The 20,246-nt window shown below is 49.3% G+C and overlaps 1 protein-coding gene across 1 annotated transcript in view; it reads right to left on the bottom strand.

Annotated features, from left to right (window-relative positions):
* Positions 1-20,246, bottom strand: part of MAMLD1 (mastermind like domain containing 1) — a 120,662-nt gene that overhangs the window by 40,360 nt on the left and 60,056 nt on the right. The window contains exon 2 of the mRNA XM_043570991.1: positions 18,836-18,994. Coding sequence (XP_043426926.1) covers positions 18,836-18,931 — 96 coding nt within the window. The 5' untranslated portion in view covers positions 18,932-18,994. The remainder of the gene's footprint in view (positions 1-18,835; positions 18,995-20,246) is intronic.

Raw genomic sequence — 20,246 nt, 5'->3', positions numbered from 1 at the left:
ACTGAACTGAGCTGCCCCAGACAGGCACTGGAGGGCAAACTGGAAGTACTTCAGATGCTCTCAATTCCTACCTGTGTACAGATATCCCCATTTTTAAAAAGGAAAAGCACAACATGGACAGGCAACTTTTAGGTTGCCTCCCCGTCTCGTTTAAATGCACCGGGCTGTGGTGACCAGACGGAACACAACAGAATCTTTAGAGGAATGAAGTAGATCTAGGTGTGTGCTTTGGGGCAACTGTCTGAGATGTACTGTCTAGGGGAAAACACAAGTGGCAGAACAGTCACTGAGGCATGGTTTCACTTATCTTTGCACACGCAGACACACACAACACACACACACTACTAGCTACACACAAAAATAACGTGGAAGAACCTACATGCAACCATCGGGAGTAGGGATCTTTTGGGGAGATTGGCAAGTGCCTTTCTATTCTCTATGGTTTTCTATCACTTGTTTGTTTTTATTGAGAATGACTTACAACCGTCCCCCTCAAAGTACAGGAAAAGGCCCCGATCTGCGACCTGCACCTTGGGGGAGCTGCTCACCATTTATAAAAGCATAGCCTTTGGGAACAAAGCAGTTAGTGAGGCACTATTTCCTACTCGTTCAAGGCTTCATACAGTCATCTGTGGCTGTCATGTTAATAACCATGACCTGCAAGTAGAGGGGAAAGCAAGTGGGGTGGATTGGAGGCATGTGTGAAAAGAGAAGGGCTTGGAAATTACCTACACGCCAACAGTGGAACACATATACAGGTGAACCTTGAAAAATGCCCTGTGGTCAAAAATCCGACTATAATTTTTGACACCACTCAGAACTTAACTACAAATAGCCTACTGTTGACTGGAAGCCTTACAATAACATACAGTCGACTAAGCACATATTTTGTACGTTATATGTATCATGTACTGTATTCTTAGAACACAGTAGGGTAGAGAAAAGAAAATGTGATTAAGAAAATCATAACGAAGAGAAAATGCATTTATGGCACTGGACTGTATTTATCGGAAAACATTTAAGCAGACCTGTGCAGTTCAAGCCTGTGTTTCCAGGCTCGACTGTATTTCTCTTGACACACTTTTTCATGTAAAGAAACCCTGTTTAGCTTTAGAAGTCTTCCTGGGACATTCGTTGCCGATCCTTAGATGTCCCTTCACGTCTGGCTCACTGGTGGGGCGGAGGGTCAATGTGTATGGTAGCGCCACACTGGCCACGACTGTCATGACAGAGTGAACATCAAAAGAGGGCTGCACATGTCACGTTTTGGTGCTCATCAGCTTCATTGAGAAACATCCAGATTCCCAGGGCTTCCCACCACAGACGAACTGCTTCAGTCTCATTCAGAGCAGGGCCCGGGTATCTGAGTTTTCTCAAGGCTCCTGGGCCGATTCTAAATGCACAGCCAAGATGGGAACCACTGGCCCAGAGCGCGAGTGGAGGCAGTGTGGTGAAAGGTCCTGGTTCTGCGGCAGACACAAGCAGGTCTTCGCCTTGCCACTTAACCTCTCTGGACCCCGGTTTCTTCATTTGCAAAATGAGCCTTATTTGAGTTCTCATCTCATGATGCTACTCTGCCTATTGAGTACAATGAAGCAGATTCTGTGACACCTAGTAAATCCTCATTGACTGGTAGCCGGCGCTACCAAGGGCAGCCATGGAAGGGCCCTGGAAGTCCAACCTTGTCCTAGGAAGAGACAGGGGCCCTGACCCCAGGGAAGGGGAAGGACTTGCCCAGAGCTGCTCAGCTGGAGGGCAACAGGGTGCAGGCCAATGCAGGGCCCCTCCATGACCACTGGGCAGCCTCACAACCCACCGCCTTAAACCACCCTGGTGGCAGGACACTGTGTCACTTCTGCAGGAGGGGTTCCACCACCTGGAGTAACAGGACTTGCCTCCTTCTTTGCCTTTTCTCTGCAACCTGAACAGGGGCACTTTGAGGGGCCGCTCTGCCATCAAGTCCATTGGGGGCTGAGGGCCACAGGGGAGGCAAAAATGCACTGGGCAGGGTAGAGAAGGTGTAAGAAGAGGCCTATCTGGTCATCTGCATCCACTCTTCCATCCAGGGGCAGTGGACTCTGTATTGGCCCGGAGCAGGTGCTTGGGAAATAGCAGCTGAATGAATCCATGGACAAATGAACCCAAATGCCCCGAGACACAGGCAGCTCTGCCTCGTGCTTTCCCGGCCGTTCATTCCATCAGTCATGGGGCAGCCCACAAACAAGTCACTGAGTCCCAAACGAAAATTCCATTTTGTCTACATTCCCCCAAGGACTTGAAAGAATTCCCATATATCAAAAATAGAAATGGATGACCGAGTACAGGTTTTATAGCAGACCCCTTGCAGGGAGTCCGAGCTGGCAATGGCTGGGCCCAGCGTGCTGTGGTGGTATCCTGGACTGCACTACAGGTGTAATGACAGGGAAGCATATGTGGCACCAGACAGGGGAAAGAAGGGAGGGCGGGGGCCGTGAGTTCAGCAGCCTGGAATCCCTGGCAGACTCTGTGGGTTCCCAGACCGTTTCTTTAATTGTTAGTCTGCCGTTACCTCGTTGGAACCAAGGTAGCAGGACGTGGGGAAGACCAGGCATGGCCACGGGACGCGACAGCTAATATTAGGAACCACTGGCAAGGGAAAGTGGTCTCTAACTCTCTGAAATGAGAGGGCACGTGCATGCAACTTTCCAGGCCCCCAAGCCAATGGTCCCCACTCAGTCCCAATTCTGGAACCCAGCTGTCTCCTCAACAACAAAGCAGACCCCAGGATGCCCCTCCAGGGTGTTAGCTCACTGCTGGTGAATCCAATTTGCTGGAGTGGGTGCCCCCCCTCGCTGCGCCAAGTTGGCAGCTGGATGCCTCACTGAACACTTTGGGAGGATGCCTAACCAGGGGCCACGTTGGCCTCTCTGTCCCTGGGAATGCAGTTGCGGGGGTTGGGGGGGGGACGTGCTGGCTGAGGCCACTGGTTTGGTAGGGCAGGCGGGAGCCTCTTTGGCGCTTCCCTTTTTCAATGGACGTTAAGGGAGACTTCGCTTTGTTAGAGGCCTCAGCTCTGCGTTTCAGGTTTTATGCTGAGAGCTTTCAACAGCCAGCCTGAAGCACCCTGGCTGAATGGCCAGAACCCCAGCCAAGCATGCACAAGGCCAAGGGAAGGTGGCTATGTTCACACAGAGGCACTCAGCCTCTCGACATCAGCATCTGCCTCCCCCAGGCACCGCCAAGGCTTGGAAGTCTGCTATCCAGTGACTTCTGCGCCTAGATACAGGCTTGCATGCATGCCTTCTCTTGTGCACCCCCAAGATTTGTTACTCATCTCAATTTCCAGCAGCCAGCTGGGCTTTCCTCCTTTCCTAGCACCACACCGGCTCCTCTGCGGGTCACCTGGGCCAGTGGGTGCTGGGCTGAGGTCTGCCTGACTGGGCTGGTTGCTGCTGACTGAATCCCAAGGCACCCTTGGGTGCACCCTTGTTGCAAGTGCAACAAAAGCTGATACTCTGGAATGACTTCCCTCTCAATGTCATGTTATTGGTGGCAAGTCCCTCCCTAAGCTTCCAGAACCTTCTTAAACAAACCTTCCAGCTTTGCACGTGTCCTGTTTTCCAGTCTCTGGACTCTATGACAGCAAACTATTGGTTCCAGCTACCATAGGCTCCTCTTTCCTCAGGCCATGTATTGTGCATGATCCTGCCCACTTGCTGTGAGTTGTTTTTTTTTTTTTTACAATAAGTAAATCAGAAAGAAAATAAATAAATCATTGGATGGTAGCAGGATTTCTAGAGACCACATCTCAACCTTCTCTTTTTACAGAAAACAGAATGAGATGTGATTTTCTTGTGGTGGACACAGCTAATTAGTGGACGATGACAACACTAGACCCCAGGTGTCCCCACATCCCAGCCTGAGCCCTCACAGGCCCTTTGGTGGCAGGAGGTGGGGCAGGGAGGGGAAGTGAGGGAGGTTCCCTGGTGTCTTTTAGAAAGGAATGACCATCTCCATCCCCAAATGCCTGCAGAGTCCCATTTCATAGGCAGGCAGACACAGCCACCGATGGGTCCCCAAAACCTTATGAAAATTCACTAAACTGCATTTAAAAGCATGTGATGGCTTCCCCACCCCCTAAATAATGAGAAAAGAAAGGCAACCCTTCTGATAGGGGCCAAGTTCAGCTCTGAACTCATTATTTCTGGTTCTGTCTGGATAAAAAGAGCAAGGATTTCTTGGGAAAGGTCTAGATTATAAGAGTACAGTCCAGGCTCATAAAATGGGCATAAGAATAAAGAATATAATATATGTGTGTGTGTATACATTATAAATATATACGCATGTAAAATAAATATATTACGCTTCCCAAAGAAACCTGGCAGGCTGGTATGAACACTTAATTTTGGAAACTGTAGCTAGAGGTTTAACATGGACACGGTTCCTGTTGGGTAAGTTCATAGGAGGCCAAAAGCGTCTAGAAGAGATCAGTTCAGGGAGCCTCATTTCCCTCCGGAGGTCGCCGGGCACATGGGGCCTGAGCAAAATTGTCAAAAAGGTGGAAATGGCCTGTGCCTTATTAGTCTCCCCCTTTCTCCCCCACTGGTGCCTCCTCCAGGTCAGCTTAGGCCAGTCCGCTTGCCGGTTCTCTCAGTCTCTCTCCCAAGTACATCTGTACTCCATCAACATCTTTCTTCAGTACTGTTCCACATTCCCTGAGTTTCTGAGGGCCTGACGTTGCCTCACTAGATTGGATTTCAAGCCCTCAGAGACAAGCATGATCCCTAGTATGCTTGCTTGGAAGGAAGGAATAAAGGTATCATGCATGGTGGACGTAGCCTCAGAATAGGTAAGACAATGATGCATCAGGATTGGGTTTGCAGGAGCAGAGAGAAGATGGAAGGGAGGGAGGGAGGGATAGAATATGCCCAGATATATTCAGGGGATCAGATGAGTGTCTATGTGTACAGTATAAAGGCCTATATTGGGGCATATATTCCATTTGCATGTTTGTTCTTCAGAAAAACCTCCTCATACACTGAAATGGACCTTCTTGTAGATCAAACAGGATTTTCAGCATTTCCAGAATTGTAAGATATGATGCTTTGGACAACCCCAGGGTAGCTGAGAATGGCAGAGAACCCTGAAAGCCAATTGGCTTCAAGAGGAGTCAGTTGGTCCCAAGCAGGAACCTCTGCTAGTAAGCGGTTTGGAGCGAGAGTCTGATGCTACATATAGGGGATTTATTGGTGCCCCTGGCTTGCCCTGATCCAGCAGAAAGTGCAGCCTCAGCACCTGATGCAGCCGGCGGCAGGCAGGGGTGCAGGACAGAGCCTTGAAGGAGGCACCAAAAGACCTGCATTGAAGTCCTAGCTCCTTCATTTGCTGTGTGACTGTGGGCCAGTCACCACCCCTCTCTGAGCCTCAATATCTTCTGTAAAATGGGCACTCAGCCTGCACTGTGTGCCTCACGGCATCACTGAAGCATGTACACCAGGAGCAGTATTGTTACTGATCTCATTCTCCAGGCCCTGGGTCCCCATTCCGCCCCACTGCCCTCCAGCCTCGGCCTCGGCTTGCCCTCTGAGAAAGAAGGACATGCCCACTAGGACTGGATAGAGGATTGGAGGGAGCAGAGGGACGTGAGCAGCCTAGACCTGACAGCCAGCAGTGCTGCCTCCCTCTGCGTGCCACCGCCCCATAGTCTGGGCACTGTCACACTGCCGGTGGCACTCTGCTACCCCAAACTGGGGACTTGTGGCTTTGGCAAGCATCCATCAGACCCATCTAAGCAGCAGCCCCAGCAAGTGTAGAAATGAGCAGACCTGGGTGGGTAATTTTCTAGAACTGCATTCTCCCTTTCTCTAGTGTAGACACACTAGTTGGAAGAAGAGTTGGCAAGTCTTAAGAATGGCTCCAAACCTAGACACATACAGATCCAATGAGCTCATAATTCATATTGCCCCCCTCACCCCGAGAATTGAAATATTCTGTCACTGGACACGGGTTTCTGGAGCGCTACCCTTGCACTCCTAGCTTGCCAGAGCTTCCAGGCTCTTAGAGACAGGCTGGGGCCTCCCACTCATGTTAGGACTGGTGATGCCTGGAGCCAGAAACAGATGCGCCCATGGGCCAGCTTCTCTGACTCTCAGGTTGGTCTTTCTTCACAGGAAGAAACCCTGACCTCGTTTCCTCTGAACACATTCCCATGTAACCTCAATGGTGGGATAAGGATGATCACTCTGGGGAGAAAAGAAAGATGGGGAGAAGAGAAAGTCTCAAACGGTTGGATGAATTTGGCGAGGCTGGCCTACAGATGAAGCAGGTACTGCGTGGGGCTGGAACAGAAACTGAAGGTCGAAGGCAAAGGCCCTGCCTGAGTCCAGACAATCCCATCTGTGCAGGACCCAGGTTAACAAGCTTCATATGCGTTTCACTGGAATTATGCTGATGAGCCCAGAATCATGCAAAGAAGGGGAACAGTGGAGGCGGAGCCAAGGTTGGAGGCCACACACCTGATGTTGGGAGGCTGCCAGGGCCGCTGGGCAGACCTGGGTCTCTATATGTGAAGAGGGCAGAGGAACCTTCAGAGGTCATTTAAACTGAACCTCCTCACTTCCCTCTGGGCTGTGCTTCTAAAGACCCTGTGGTATGACCTCTCCTAGGTCTCTGCCTCACTTTGGGCTTCACTTTTCCTAGCTGTAAAGTGAATGCCTCCCAGCTTTGGTAAGCTAATGCTGTGACTTTCTTCCTCTACTGCTCCTGTAGGGAAATGATGGATTCTCTTCTCTTTCACCCAAGGGGGTCTCTCTCCCTGGGGCGGGAATAGGCCAAGGACAGCCCAATGGCCCACAAATGCCCTTGCCATACACAGGAAGTGCACATTATTGCCAATTGCAGATACTCTTAAAGAAAGCACAACATCCCCCAACCCAGTGGGGCTCAAATTGTGGTCGTTCCTGAATATCTCTATGTCTTTTTAATAAGGGATTACTTGAACGCGTGTGTGTGTGTGTGTGTGTAGACTAGCACTGTAGTCCTGAGAATAGCAGATCTGCTCCAGTTGAATCGAGAAAGGTGGCCTACAATTTTGGTCAAATGAGCCGTGCTTACTTACACATTCTATTAGAAACCTACCAAGTCACCAGTCACCAGGAAGGCTGCCAGCTCCCCAACCAGCTCAAAGGGCATGTGAAAATCAGTGATGCTGTTTTAAAGCTTGTTCCTAGAGATCTATACAGAAGGACAACTTGGCAATGTGTTATGTCAGTCATCTGGGCCTCTGTCCCCCACCTGCCTGCCCTTAACTGCTTCAACCAGTCACTGGAGGCATTGTCCAACTGCAACTTTGGATATCTCCAGTTGGAATCCAGCACATAGGAAATGAACAAAACTGAAGGGAGGGTGACTGAGCTCACAGAGAACACTATACCAAAGGCACCACAGTGCTTCCAGTTTTCCAGAGGTCGTGAGCTCTTATATTTTGATGGCAAAGCCTCCTGGCAGGAGTCAGGCCTAGCTGCCAGGGAGTGCTTCTGCAACTGGGGCCTGGCATCCCCTCAGCCCTGTAGCTTCAGTCCAGCCTGGTTCACCTGTGGACTCTTAGGTATGGACAGTGTGAAATCATGGTCACAGAGCTGTCATTTCCTGAGGTCTAGTTCATCTCTTGGTCTACCTCATAGCCAAAAGAAATCTCTGTTGAATCCAGGGAGGCAGCTCCTGAGAAAACACTCTGTCTAGAATGCTCGAGAGGTGGAAGGATTCAGAGGTGAGGAAAGAAAGTCCCCACCAGGAGGCTAGGCAGTTTTCATTGAAGCCAAACTTCCCTTCATCCAGAGGCTGACACCAATGGAAAACACCCTCAAGCAGTAACCCACAGACACCCTGTTGAGCCAGTGGGGTCTTGACACCTCTTATGCTGGCAGACTGTTGAGTCTGGTTGTCATGTTGCTAACATCTCTCTGTTGCCCTGGGCTGTGGCTGACCCTGTCCACAGCTCTTCACATCTCTAACCAGAGCACATGCACAGGTGGCCTAGTGCTCAGAGCCACCCATGAAGGTGGGGCGCAGCCACACTTGTAGCTCTGGACCCACTTGGTAGGCCCTGCATCCATACCACGAAGCCTCCAGTGAGGCCCCCAATTTGGCTGATGACCATACATTGGATGGGAAGCTCTTATCCCCCCTCCCTTGCTGTCTGGCTCTTGGCTCCCCAGGCCTTCCTTTCACAAGTGTCTCCATATTGGCTGGAACTCTGGATGTGGGTTCCATCAGGCAGTGGTTGTCTCCTTCCTATGGGATTAGGAGTGGGGTCAGCCAGGACACCTCTGGTCTGGGCCCTGATGGGCTGAGTTCTGAGAGGGGGTGTTGGTGCATTTCAGGGATGTGACTTCTGGCAGAGCTAAGCCAGGGTAACAACCAGCCACTGATAATCAAAGAACTGGAAACAAGTCCTGGGTCATTTGGAGCTGGAGCAGTTTGAGCTGTATGGAAATCATGCACCCCATTGGGTACTCATGGCTCTCCATCCAGATAACTCTAGAGACCTGTGCTTGTGTACGGGTGAGCACAGCAGCAATATCTCTCCTCATAGCAAGGCCCCATTGGATTCCTGTGGCTGAGTCAGGGCCACGGGGACAGTCCTGGTTTTGTGGGAGGCGCTCCTCCCCATTGCTGGGACACCAACTTGAGTAGTTTAGAAAACAGAATGGTTGCTTATTGTTCAGCACCTCCTCTGTTTGCAGGAACAGATCTCTACATTGTGGGGACTGGCTGATGCTTATAGTTTGGGGGGCCCTCTTCAGGGAAGAGAATATAACCTGAAAAGAACAAAATTAGGGGCATCTGGTGGCTCAGTCAGTAGAGCGTGCGACTCTTGATCTTGGGGTTGTGCATTTGACCCCATGTTGGGTGTAGAGATTACATGAAAAAAAATCTTTAAAAAAATCTTAAAAAAAAAAGAACAAAATTAGGTGCCAGGCCTTGGAAGGTTTGAAGGGCGAGTCTTAAAGCTTACGCACAATGTGACCTCACTTCTGCCTGCGCCCCAATAATGGGCTAAGTCAAATGGCAACAGGCTTTCAAACACGGCAGGGATTCCCTTGCCTGAGAAACCCAGCAGCTGTGTAGGTGGGAGAAGAATCCAGAGCCACCTGGTCAGTCTCGTGCATTCTGAAGGTCACATGCTCGGTGAATAAGCACATTTTAGCAGCTGAGTGCCAACTTCTGACTCTAAAATCTACTAACTGTCTGCAGATGTATCAACCCCCATCAGTAGATTTTAGCACCAGGCTGTTTGAGCTGTGACGCCACAGACACAGAGGCTGGGAGGGGATATGGGATAAGGAGCATCAGGTCAGTCCAGAGACCCTCCCCATGGTTAGGTCCTCTTTTATCCACAGCTTTATCGAGTGACGCATGATTGATAAATAAAAATTGTATGTATTTAGGTTATACAATGAGATATTTTAAATGTACAGTGTGATGATTTAACAGACACATACGCTGTGAAATAATTTAGGTCTTTTTTTTTTTAAACTGAGGTTAAATTCACAGAGCATGAAATGAACCTTTTTTAAATGTACAATTCAGTGGCATTTCGGTCGTTCACAACACTGTGCAACAAAAATGAGGATAGGAGGGCCCACTTCACACATTTTTATAAGATCACATGAGTTTAGAAATGTAAAGTGAGCATCGTGCCCAGCATGGTGCATATGCCAAATAAATATTCTTTCTGTTTCCACTCTTGAAAATGCAAACACATTCTTGGTGGTCCCAAAATAGCCTTTAATATGGTTTACTCAGCAGCATTTGTCATTCAAGGCAGATCTACATTTACTCACTGGCTGTACTTCTGAACAGCTGTATGCAAGGCTAACTTTTGTAAGCTAAATCATAATAAAATGCAAGAAGACTTTGCCATTGGGAAAAGAAAGAATGTGCCATTGAAAGGAAATCCTTAGTCAAACCTTTTATGAAGTAAAAGATCTTTCATCCAAAGTCACATGCTCTTTAAGGTGTGCACTTGGGGATATAGGCTTTTTTGGGTAATGAATCCTAATTTAATTTTTCCCACAAACTCATGCTGACGTTCCAAAAAGTACACAGCAACAGGAGTGGGTTACATATCGAAAACAATGACAATTCAAAATATTCATTTCTTTCACTGTATATGGAAAGTGTCTGTGATTGCCTCATGGAATATGTCATAGAATCTAAAAATTTCCCCTGCCTCGGTGCGTGTGTGTGTGTGTGTGTGTGCGTGTGTGCGTGTGTGTGCGAGGGTGGTGGTGCCGTGGTATAGATGGCAGTGATGGTGGTGGTAGTGGTAGAGGTGGTGGCGATGACGGAGGCAGCAGTGACGTGGTGGTATTGGAGGCAGTGGCAGGGGTGGTAGCGATGGAGGTGGTGGCGGTGGCGGTGGCAGTGGAGGCGGGGGTGGCGGTGGTGCTGCGGATCTGGGGGTAACCCTAAGGACACCTCCTCCTTGCTCTACATCTGTGTCAGAATCTCCACGAGCTGGGCCAGAGGAAGAAGACTCTCTCTGAATTAGCAAAACCCTCAAAACGGTCTCATTGTGGTCATTTCTAATTCTCTTTTTCTCATCCAGAAAGCAAACTGAATTACTGGTGAAAACGCAGGAGATTTTTGTTTGTTAAAATGCTGCCGATAAAGTAATTTTATGTCAGATTTAACTACAGGAAAGGGCAAGGCATTTCTCAGTTCCTTAGCTGTCATGTGGCTAAAATAAATAGGATGGACAGCAGTTAGCCCCCGTACACTTAGCTCTTTGAAGCCATATATTCAGAAAGCAGATGTTGGGTGTTGGTGTTTGGGGGCTGGCTTCCTGGAGATATTTTATATTGGCCAAGCTCATTGTTCTAAACCCCAAAGGCTTGACTTAAAGGACAAAAAGAGGCAAGAAAACGTTCAGCTTTCTTGACAGTGTCCCATCAGCAGTCCTATCACTAGACAGCATTAGCACCAGAGGCTCATTCTAGAAAAAGAGGCAGCTAGAGAGAGTGGCACATGGCTTCTGTCCGCTAATTGTGCAAATCAAGGCTGTCTAGGGGGTCTCGGGTGAGCACACACCAGAGAGAGAAGTGGTGGGGCAGCCTGAGGAGAAGATGGAATTCCAGCAGCACAGACAGTAAGTGAGCACAGAGTGAGTGGTGTTCGTCACAGGACTGAAGAAACGGCTACGTGACAAAGGCTAGGTGGCTCCCCTTAAAAGGAGACAGTTAAGTAGACATCTAAATGCAGGCCTCCAGGCAGGAGGACAGAAGTGAGAAGGCCCTGCGGGGAAGCTCCTGGCATGTTCCGGGGCAGGCAGGTGGCCAGCGGGCTTGGTGCGCAGTGAGCCAGGGAAGCAGCCGTGTGCTGGCACAGGGCGCCACAGAAGGCGGTGGAAAGGTGGTTGTCAGCAGTGGGAACGATCAGTTCAGCTTGTTTGTGGAAGACCTCTCTGGACGCTGACGGGACAGGGAGAAATGGACGTTGTGGGAAGAATGGGGAACAGTCACAGAGGCAAGGACTCCAGAGGAGGGAAAAGCTCCAGAGCAGGGGACCGAGCCGGCTGTGGCATAGAAGAGGAAGCAGAACACTCGGGGAGGTGTGAGGGTCTGTGCTTCCTCCCCCAAGCGGTACCCACTTATTAGGAGAAACTGTGGCTTCAGAAAAATGAACCACAGCCCAGTGACCTAGGTCAGAGGTCAGCAAACTTTTTCTGTAAAGGCCCAAACAGTAAATATCTCAGACGTTGCAGGCCCTGTGGTCTCTGTCGCCCTTCTGTAGTAGACAATATGTTAACGGCCGGACGTGGCTGTATGCTAATAAAACTTTACAAAAACAAGCTCCTGGCTAGATTTAGCCCACGGGCTGGAGTTCGCCACTTCTTGACCTAGAGCCCGAGCTGAGCATTTTCCCCGAGGGACATAAGTTATTTCCAAATTGCCCTCCTTACACTGCAGGGGGCCACGGAGGTCTACCGTTCACAAGAGCGTTATGCGACATTTCCAGAGTTGAAAAGCTTCATGGTTTCTACCATCGCCCAAGTTAGGTGACCATTTCTGAACCGGGCCTGAACAGGGCAATGTAGGCAGCAGTCTCAAATGCCATGTTTCACCTTCACTAATGACAGTGAAAGGAGAGAACACCACCTCCTCCAGGATGTCCGTCTGCCTTGCTCTTCCAGCTTTGGTATACCCTTGAACCATTCACATCTTGTCTATCAGCTTAAAACACCCCTTCTTCCCTCAGGCCTTCACGGGTCTCTATGATAATGCAGCTTCGTCTTCTACCCCTTTCACCCCCAGCCCACTGCTCTGGCCCACCTCCAGGCTGCCATGCTAGGCCTATAGCTCTCTGACAGCAAGGATTGTTTCCTCCTCATCTCTGTACCCCCAGAGCACCTAGCCTTGTGACAGAGCTCAGCTGGCATCTGCAGGTTTGAATGAACCATTGGAGCAAAAGGTTTCCTGCAAATTATCCTGTTCTTTTTGTTTCTAAGCACAAGGCCAAGAGACAACTGCTTTTCAGAAACTGTGATTAAATTCACTAACTGGCCCAGTGACCTTGGACATGTTCCTTCTCCTTTGTGTGCCCTTGGCCTCTTATGTTCAACACAGGGGGTGAACTGAACGATTGCTAAGGGACTTTATGGCGAAGAGGAGCAGTAGCCACTGCTTACTGAGCATTTATTATGTGCCCAGGCCTGAGCCTCGGGTGGGACAGGAGACCTCGGGGTCACAGAGCTGCCTGTGCCCATTGGGGAGCAACTGAACTGTGAGGGTGACCAAACCCTGCAGCACTGGAGGAGACAGACAAAGGCACATTTCTGTGGAAGGGCAGGGTAGCAGGAGAGTGGGAGGTAGTGGCAGTGGTAGCCACATCTGGGCCTTGGGCCTGGGCCCCCAGTGGTCAAGTCCAGTGGCCTGTGGCTCATGTCTGCCTTTCTAACTTTGGTATTTTGGGGGTTGGAGGTCTGGTGAGAAGGGAGGAGCAAGATGAGGAGAGAGAAAAGGCAGGAAGGAAGGGGAGAAGGAAAGGCAAAGGGGAGAAGGGAGGGTATTAAATTATTCTATGTTGACTGCAGAAATCAAAACCTGAACCCCAAACCTCAGAAGCACATGCTTCCCTCGCTCCCCTGTGAGGTCTGGAACTCCGCACCCCAGGGGCAGCTCATGACCCATATATCTGTCTGCAAGCAGAGTTATATTGAGTTCCTAGCTGGGGATTTTCAGCAAAAGCAAGAGGCCTTAGCTGACACAGGCCAGCCCAGGGTTTGGGGGAGCCCCAGGCCCTCATCTCCAGGGCTTGCCCCCAGTTTGCACATATCCTGTGGGGAGTGATGCCTGAGCTTCTGCTCAGCTGGGCCCTTCTACTGCCCCGATCTGGGGTCCAACAGAGTCCACTCTCCTTCCCGGGAAGCTCAACCTCCAGAAACCTGTCACCTTGGGCCTAATGTCAAGGCAGCCAGGGGCGGGGGCCAGGCAGGAGTGCAGACAAGGCAGCACCGAGCCCCCAGATGCCAGCAGAAGCCAGCTGCCAAATGGAACTCGCCTCCCAGCATCCTCTCTTTCAAACAGACTGCGATTTTCAGGTCACCGGCTTGCTGAACTGGGCTGCCCAGGCAGGACCCAGATGCGGAGCCCAGCGGTATCCTGCTGGCTGAGCAGCACCGAGTCCTGGTGGAAGACATCAGTCTGGAGGCAAGGCCTCTGCCTGGTGGCCGCCCTGGCTGAATGTCTGAAGCAGGAAAGGGCCCTTCCTGCAGGAGGAGGAGGAGGGGAAAAGGGAGCGAGCAGCTGCGTGCTCCGTGGGGAGGATCCCCAAAATAGAAAGGCGCATACGCACTGCAGGCCTTGACCCAGAATGCTCAGAGCTACAGCGCAAATCCAGCTTTTCTCAGTCAGAGAGGCTGCTGATGAGACTGAGGTGTCCTCAGGGGTCCCGTGAGTTTCTACCTGAGCTCCAAGGACACGCCCCCCACTGCCTTCTGAGTCAATGCCAATCTCTGATCATTAGAAAAAAAGTGCAAAGAGCAGTAACACCTGGTGGTGTTTAGGCTGCGTTTATATCCACATCTTGATCATCATCATCATCCCAGAAACCCTGGTATGGGAAGAGGGTAGATTATCAACCCTACGGTACTGGTGCGGACTGAAGCCCAGACACTCAGGCAAGATCTCACTAAGCGTCAGGTACAGTGACCTACCTGAGGAGCTGGTCCCTGGACCACCTGGTGCTTGGAAATGAGGCCATACACATACCTCCCATCTCCTGGGGCCAGACCTGTACCTGCAACATGCCCACAGCCTGCATGACGCAAGGGACACTGGGCTTCCCCTCCAGGATTCCAAGAAGGCCATTTGGACAAAGTCCAGATCCTGGCTGGCTGTCCCTACCTCCCTGTAGGGTTTTTAATCAGTCTGGCTCACTGTGTACAAGCTGGGCTGTAGGCAATGCCGGTCAGAAGGTTCCAGGGAACCACCGGGATGAAATAAAGACTCATCCACTCTATTTCTGTTGATGGGCTGTCTCTGCCACTGGAAGGAAATCTCCAGGCAGCCTGGGACTCTGATCCACTGCTCTGGCCTGAGTCCCCAGAGTCATGGCCAGCCTACAGAAGACTCTCTCTGGGTTCCTAATCTGGGAATGGGAAGCAGCAAAGGAAGAGGACCTTTGGAATCAGGGCGCCTGGATTTGAGATCTGAGTTTCCAACCTACTGACTGTAATGTTGGGAAAGTCACCATCCTCTCTGAGCCTCAGTCTCTTCATCACTGAAGTGGATATACTAATCCCCCAGTTACAGGAGCAGATGAGCCAATATATACAAAGTAGGTCACGCAAGAGAGCCACTCCACTCTTCTCTCCTCCCAGTTTCAAGGTAGGATAAGTAGAACTACAGAGTATGACTGATTTGTTCCCACTGCAGAAAGCCTGGGAACAGTCCACTCCTCGACTGGGAACTGCTGGAGCCCGGGGTGTAGCACTGGGTTGGGCACACAGGAGAGACCTTGGAAATGTGGTGGGAGGCCAGAGACAGGCCCCCCAGCTCAAGAGGAAAGGGACATGCTCAAGGTCTCCCGAAGCACTAGTCTGAGGTCTCCTTACAGGGTCCTGTGCTTGTTTTGGAAGGAAAAGCCATGTGCTTCCAAGGACGATGGATATACATCCTGAACCTGATCACATGCCACAGCAGGAAGTGACTAGCCCTCCTCCTCCTGGGTAACATTCCTTGTTACACTTGGGGCTCCTCTCTCCCCCTCACTCAGCCCCACTTGCCTTTAGAGGTGAGAAGCAGAAGGGGTGATGGGTTGGTTTTGGGCAGTCTGTGGGTTTGGAAAGCAGGCTGCACTTGGGGCTACCCACATGAGGACTCTGTGTTGTTCACCACCTTCTTGATGGGCACCTTTCTGTAAGTCACTGGGTTTCTCAGGCCTTAGTGTCCTCATCCATAAAGAGGGAGAATGGTTGGAAAATTCAGAAGTAATGCCGGGCATGCCAACTCACTGTCACCTATAGCGAGCCATTTAGTATGATTAAATGACAAAACACAGAAGATGAGCAGAGACCACAGTGTCTCCTTCTTTCTCCAACTGTGTGCCCTTGACACCCCCATCTTGTCTGGAGCCGAATGGACTAGGTGGCTGCTCAGAGCTGGGCCATCTTTGCACCTGCAGTGGGTGTCGACTGAGACAGAGATGACATGTGACATGTACTCCGAGTTCTACTTCAATGCAGGCTCCAAAGCACTTCCATCTGCAGTGCTAATGTTTTAGAGATTCTCACACTAGTAATCAGTCAGCCCATCAATCTGGGGGAGGAATGGAGATCTTAACTTCAAAGGGAAGGACCAAACGTTCTGCCTCCTGTTAAAACTCCATATACACTGATGGCAGAGACTGGATACCTTATTAACCTTGGGTGGATGCCCAAATGTTCAAAAGGTAAAACTCTGCTTTTCTCCAGATCATAAGACTCATTAAGCAATCATGCTCCTGAATGAATGAACAAATACTGAAAAGGTACTTGTGCCGCTGAGATCTCTAATGATGGCTACTGCTGCCTGGTATGTGCTCAGCGCTTTGTGATTTTCAACGTGCTCTATGACTTCGGTCAAGTTGCTTAACCTCCTTGAGCCTCAGTTTCCTGGAGATAGCCTCTTCATCTCAGGGTTAGCCTAAAGATTACAAGAGCTAATGCTCCACAAGTGCCTGGCACCTAGTCAGTGCTCAATTAAATGTGGCTATCCTTACTCCTGGCTCATTTGACTTTTGGCCTCGGGGAGGGCAAAGGATGGACAAGGTCCCAGAGCTATTTAGGAGCAGAAGCAAGACTAGACTCCAGGTGTCCCGAGCCCTGGTCTTAGGCCAAGAATAATCATCACATCAGATGTACGTTTTCCTGCAAGGGGGTTCTCGATTATTCGCATTCCTGGAAAGCCTGGGGCTAATTTAAAAGAATTCTCCTTTGAGGGTGATAGAATTTTATTAACAGATCTTTACTTGAAACATTTTTGTTGTTGTTGATTGTTTTGGGGGAAAAGACAAGAGAACCAAGTCAGCTGAGTGTCTCAATCAGGTCACCATGGGAAAAAGATGCTTGCAGGATGAGGGAGAGTGGTGTACACGGTTTCCTGAGGCTGGGGGCAGGGGCAGGGTGTCATCGTTGGATGTTAGTAAGCAACAAAAACAGTGGAGATACAGCTGAGACAAACCAACAGGCCATTCTGCATTTCATCTGTCTGTCTCTGTCCCTCAGGCCACAAACACCCAGGCTGCTGAGAACCTCAGTGTGTACTGCAGAGCTCCATGTTAGAGCCGGTGTCTTCCCAAGGCTGCAGAGATTTAACAACCAGGAAAACTCAGCTATGCTCAAGCCAAGGACTGCCCTGGCTGCTGGCTGATAGCAACAGCAGTACCTGCTGGGCCAGACTCTATGCTTACCTATCAGGCCCAGCCAAAGGAGTGGGCTCCTTCAATGTCATCACCTTCAGAGGCCGCATGCATCTTCCAAGAAGACACATGTGCTTTTTGTTGCAAACAGGACTCATCTGACAGAGGTGCTTTTGGAGCCTGAGGCATGTTTTTTGGATTCCCTCAACTGGGGCAAATCCTTGGTCTTCTAGGACAGCTTGGAATTTTGGAAACGGTCAGGTCGCTCAGTCAGAGCCAAGGGCAGTGAACAAGGTGTGCCACAGAAGAAGGAGAAGGACTGATTTTGAACAAGTCCAAGGAGTGAGTCTAAAGCAATAAATGTGAGTTTTTGGCAAGGATTACAAAGGGCTCTAAAAGGCCATCTGCAAAGAGACGCTAAGCCCAGAAATGGCATGAGCAATGGCAACTTCTCCCACGTGAGGGCATGGATGGCTGTTCCAAGGGCCTATTCTAAAGAAAACCCTTTCAGCATTGAGTTTATACTGATGAAAACCAAAGCAGTTACTTACTAGTCATAGTTTTTTTAAAGGGTGTTGGTGGGGCTCATGAGGAGAAGGAGAAGAGGACCCTTGCAAATACAACCCACCCATGGCTCCTAGGAACAAAAACAGGTGTGAAACAAAGGAGAAATTGAAAGTCACACCCAAATGAATCTGGATTCTGGATGTATTATCATGAGGTTTTCCTTCACTGATTCATTTGTTGATCATAAAAGAGAAGCAAGAAATCTGAGGGGTAATTAGGATGGAGGTTAGAGATTGCCTGCTACAAGATGTCTGACTGAAGGGCTGGCAACTTGGAGGACAGGTGGCTGGCCAAGTGATTGCTCCATGACTGTCATCCCATCTGACTGCCATCTCTGTGAGCTGGAACTTTAGTAATCAAAGTCTGTTAATGTCTATGTACTCAACCGGATACTACATTCTCAATACACTGTTGGTGGTAGACAATGAAGAAAAACAGAGAAGCAAGATTTTGACAATCTTTCCCAACACCTGTGCACATCTCAGAATCCTAAACTAAATAGAAAGCTGACTTACTGAAAGTGGATTGCCCTTGGAATTGGAGAGGCCTGGCCCTCTAGTTATGTGAAATGACGTTACCTCAGAGCCCCAAGCTCCCAGTTCTCTGAACAGGAAGGAAGCAGACCCATGGCTCTATAAGAGCCATTTCCTCTCTGCTCTATTAATTTCAGAGATTAAGTAAGCCACTCCTCTGTGGACCCAATACACTGAGATAACAGCCATTGTGTTTGCTGCAACTCCTACTAATGGAGCTAATCTTGGTAGACTAGTGATGTTGCAGGCTTTTGATGTCAAATTCAACTAACCAGTGGCTCTCATGGTCTCCTCTATCATCCTGGCTCCTAGACCTACCACTGGAAGCCCTAACCCCGAGTTTCAGATATTTGGATGATGTCTGGGTCCCAAGGGGAGAAAGTAGGAATTTGTCAAATGGGTTTTTAAAAGGACACCAGAGCCAGAGAGTTGAATAGGAATCTCATTCTGTTCCCTACTCACTGGTTTCTTGTTCTCAGTGGTACTAGGAAGCTAATGAAATATATCTAGTGCCCATCAGTCCCACATTCCCTGGTTTCTATTAAGAGAAAAAGAAGGCTTTTCTTCCCTCTCACTCTTCCTTTCTTTCTAGCTGAAGGGGTGCAGTGCAGAGATCATTAGACCGGGAATCCAGATGGAGCCTTGGACTATATTTCCTGCTCTTCCAGAAATTCATAAGGGGTAAGGTCAGCTCATCTCCTACATCTTTTCTAGGTCAGATTCTAGTCCCTTACATTTTGGGTTGGTTCCCTGCCAACAAATTTGCACAGAGAATTTCAATAACACATCTTACGTTCAAGTTTAAGATTAGAAGCATTCAACACCCCCCTCCCCCCAATAGCCCATTGTCTGACCGATTCCTGGAGCTTTCTGGGCTCCTGACGATTTCCCACCATGGCGAAATGGGGAACCATGCTCTTGATTACAAGCCGACTTTTCCAGTCATCCATTGTTTGACCTGCAATTTTATTCTTGACTCTCCAAGGCGCTTCCCAAACGACCTAGACACAGGGCTTAGGGAGACAAAAAGTACACTGTCTTTCAGATATGAAGATGAGACCATAGACCCCGTGAATCACAGACTTTCACTCTGAGGACAGGTTTGGGTGGAGTCAGCCACATTCCCTTTCATGTCTCTCTCCCCACCCCACCACCCTCATTGAGCCCCTCCCACCCCCAGGGATGAGGGGCACTTCTGTAAAGCAGTTGGCTGGGATGAGATGGCAGTCCCCAGCTATGGGGCAGAGCAGAATTCACTGGAGAGCTGAAGGATGGGTAAAGAAGCAGCCTGACGTAACTAAAATAACACTAGGCTTAAAGGCAGGGAATGTGGGTCCTAGGTCTGGCTATTTTGCATGTGTGATAGATATGCAGTGAAATTGAGGGAAAGACTCTTCTGTTCTCTAGCACAATTTTCTTATACTAAAACCATGGTAGGTGGGTCAGGTGACAGCTTATGGCCACTTCTGCTCTACTAGAGTAAGCCCACTCTACCAGAGTATGGCCCACTGAAGGAGCAGCTCCCAACTCTGGCCCCACTAGCACCCAGCCAAGTGATCTAACAGTTTATAGCCTGACTGTCAGTGGAACGAAGCAATGGGTGTTGGAAAGGGCTCATGAAGTCCTGCTGTACTGGTTTATGAAAAAAACCAACAAAGCAGGCTGTGATCAGGTCTACCCCAAGGTATGCTCTCCACAACAGATAAGCAGACCTGTGCTAAACCAAGTAAAGCTTTTTTATTTTTTTTCATTTTATTTTATTTCATTTCTTTTTGTTTTTCATGATGTAGACATGAAATAGCTGCTCTGCATTCATTCATTTCTCCTTCTCAGAAATTCCCTTGACACTATGGCATCAGGCACTAAAATGCAATGTCTACACTTCTGCCTCTGGAAAAATGGAAACGTACTCTTCTCATTTTCCCACTGAGTACACTAAAATCTCTGGATATTTATATAAAACAAACATAAGAAGATCCCAAAAAGTGGAAAGAAGAAGGGACCTTGGGACTTGAGGAACGATGTGGTGGTTTCTCTGGGTTTCCTTTTGGCTCACCAATATCAGACATGGACCTGAAGAAGCTGGCAACCCCAAAATGCCAATGGACACAGGCAAAAAGTCCCCCAACAAAAGTTTACTTTCTTTAGCTAAAGGACTAGGACAAGGGAAGACTACCAAGGCAGAAAATTTGTATCCAAGAACTGGTACAATTCACCTAAATACCACAGAAAAAAAGTGTGGTCCCACCAAGTCCCAACATCAAA

This window comes from Prionailurus bengalensis, chromosome X, assembly GCF_016509475.1.
Source record: "Prionailurus bengalensis isolate Pbe53 chromosome X, Fcat_Pben_1.1_paternal_pri, whole genome shotgun sequence".
NCBI classification, from domain to species: domain Eukaryota; kingdom Metazoa; phylum Chordata; class Mammalia; order Carnivora; family Felidae; genus Prionailurus; species Prionailurus bengalensis.
This window is presented reverse-complemented; position numbering and strand designations above follow the sequence as displayed.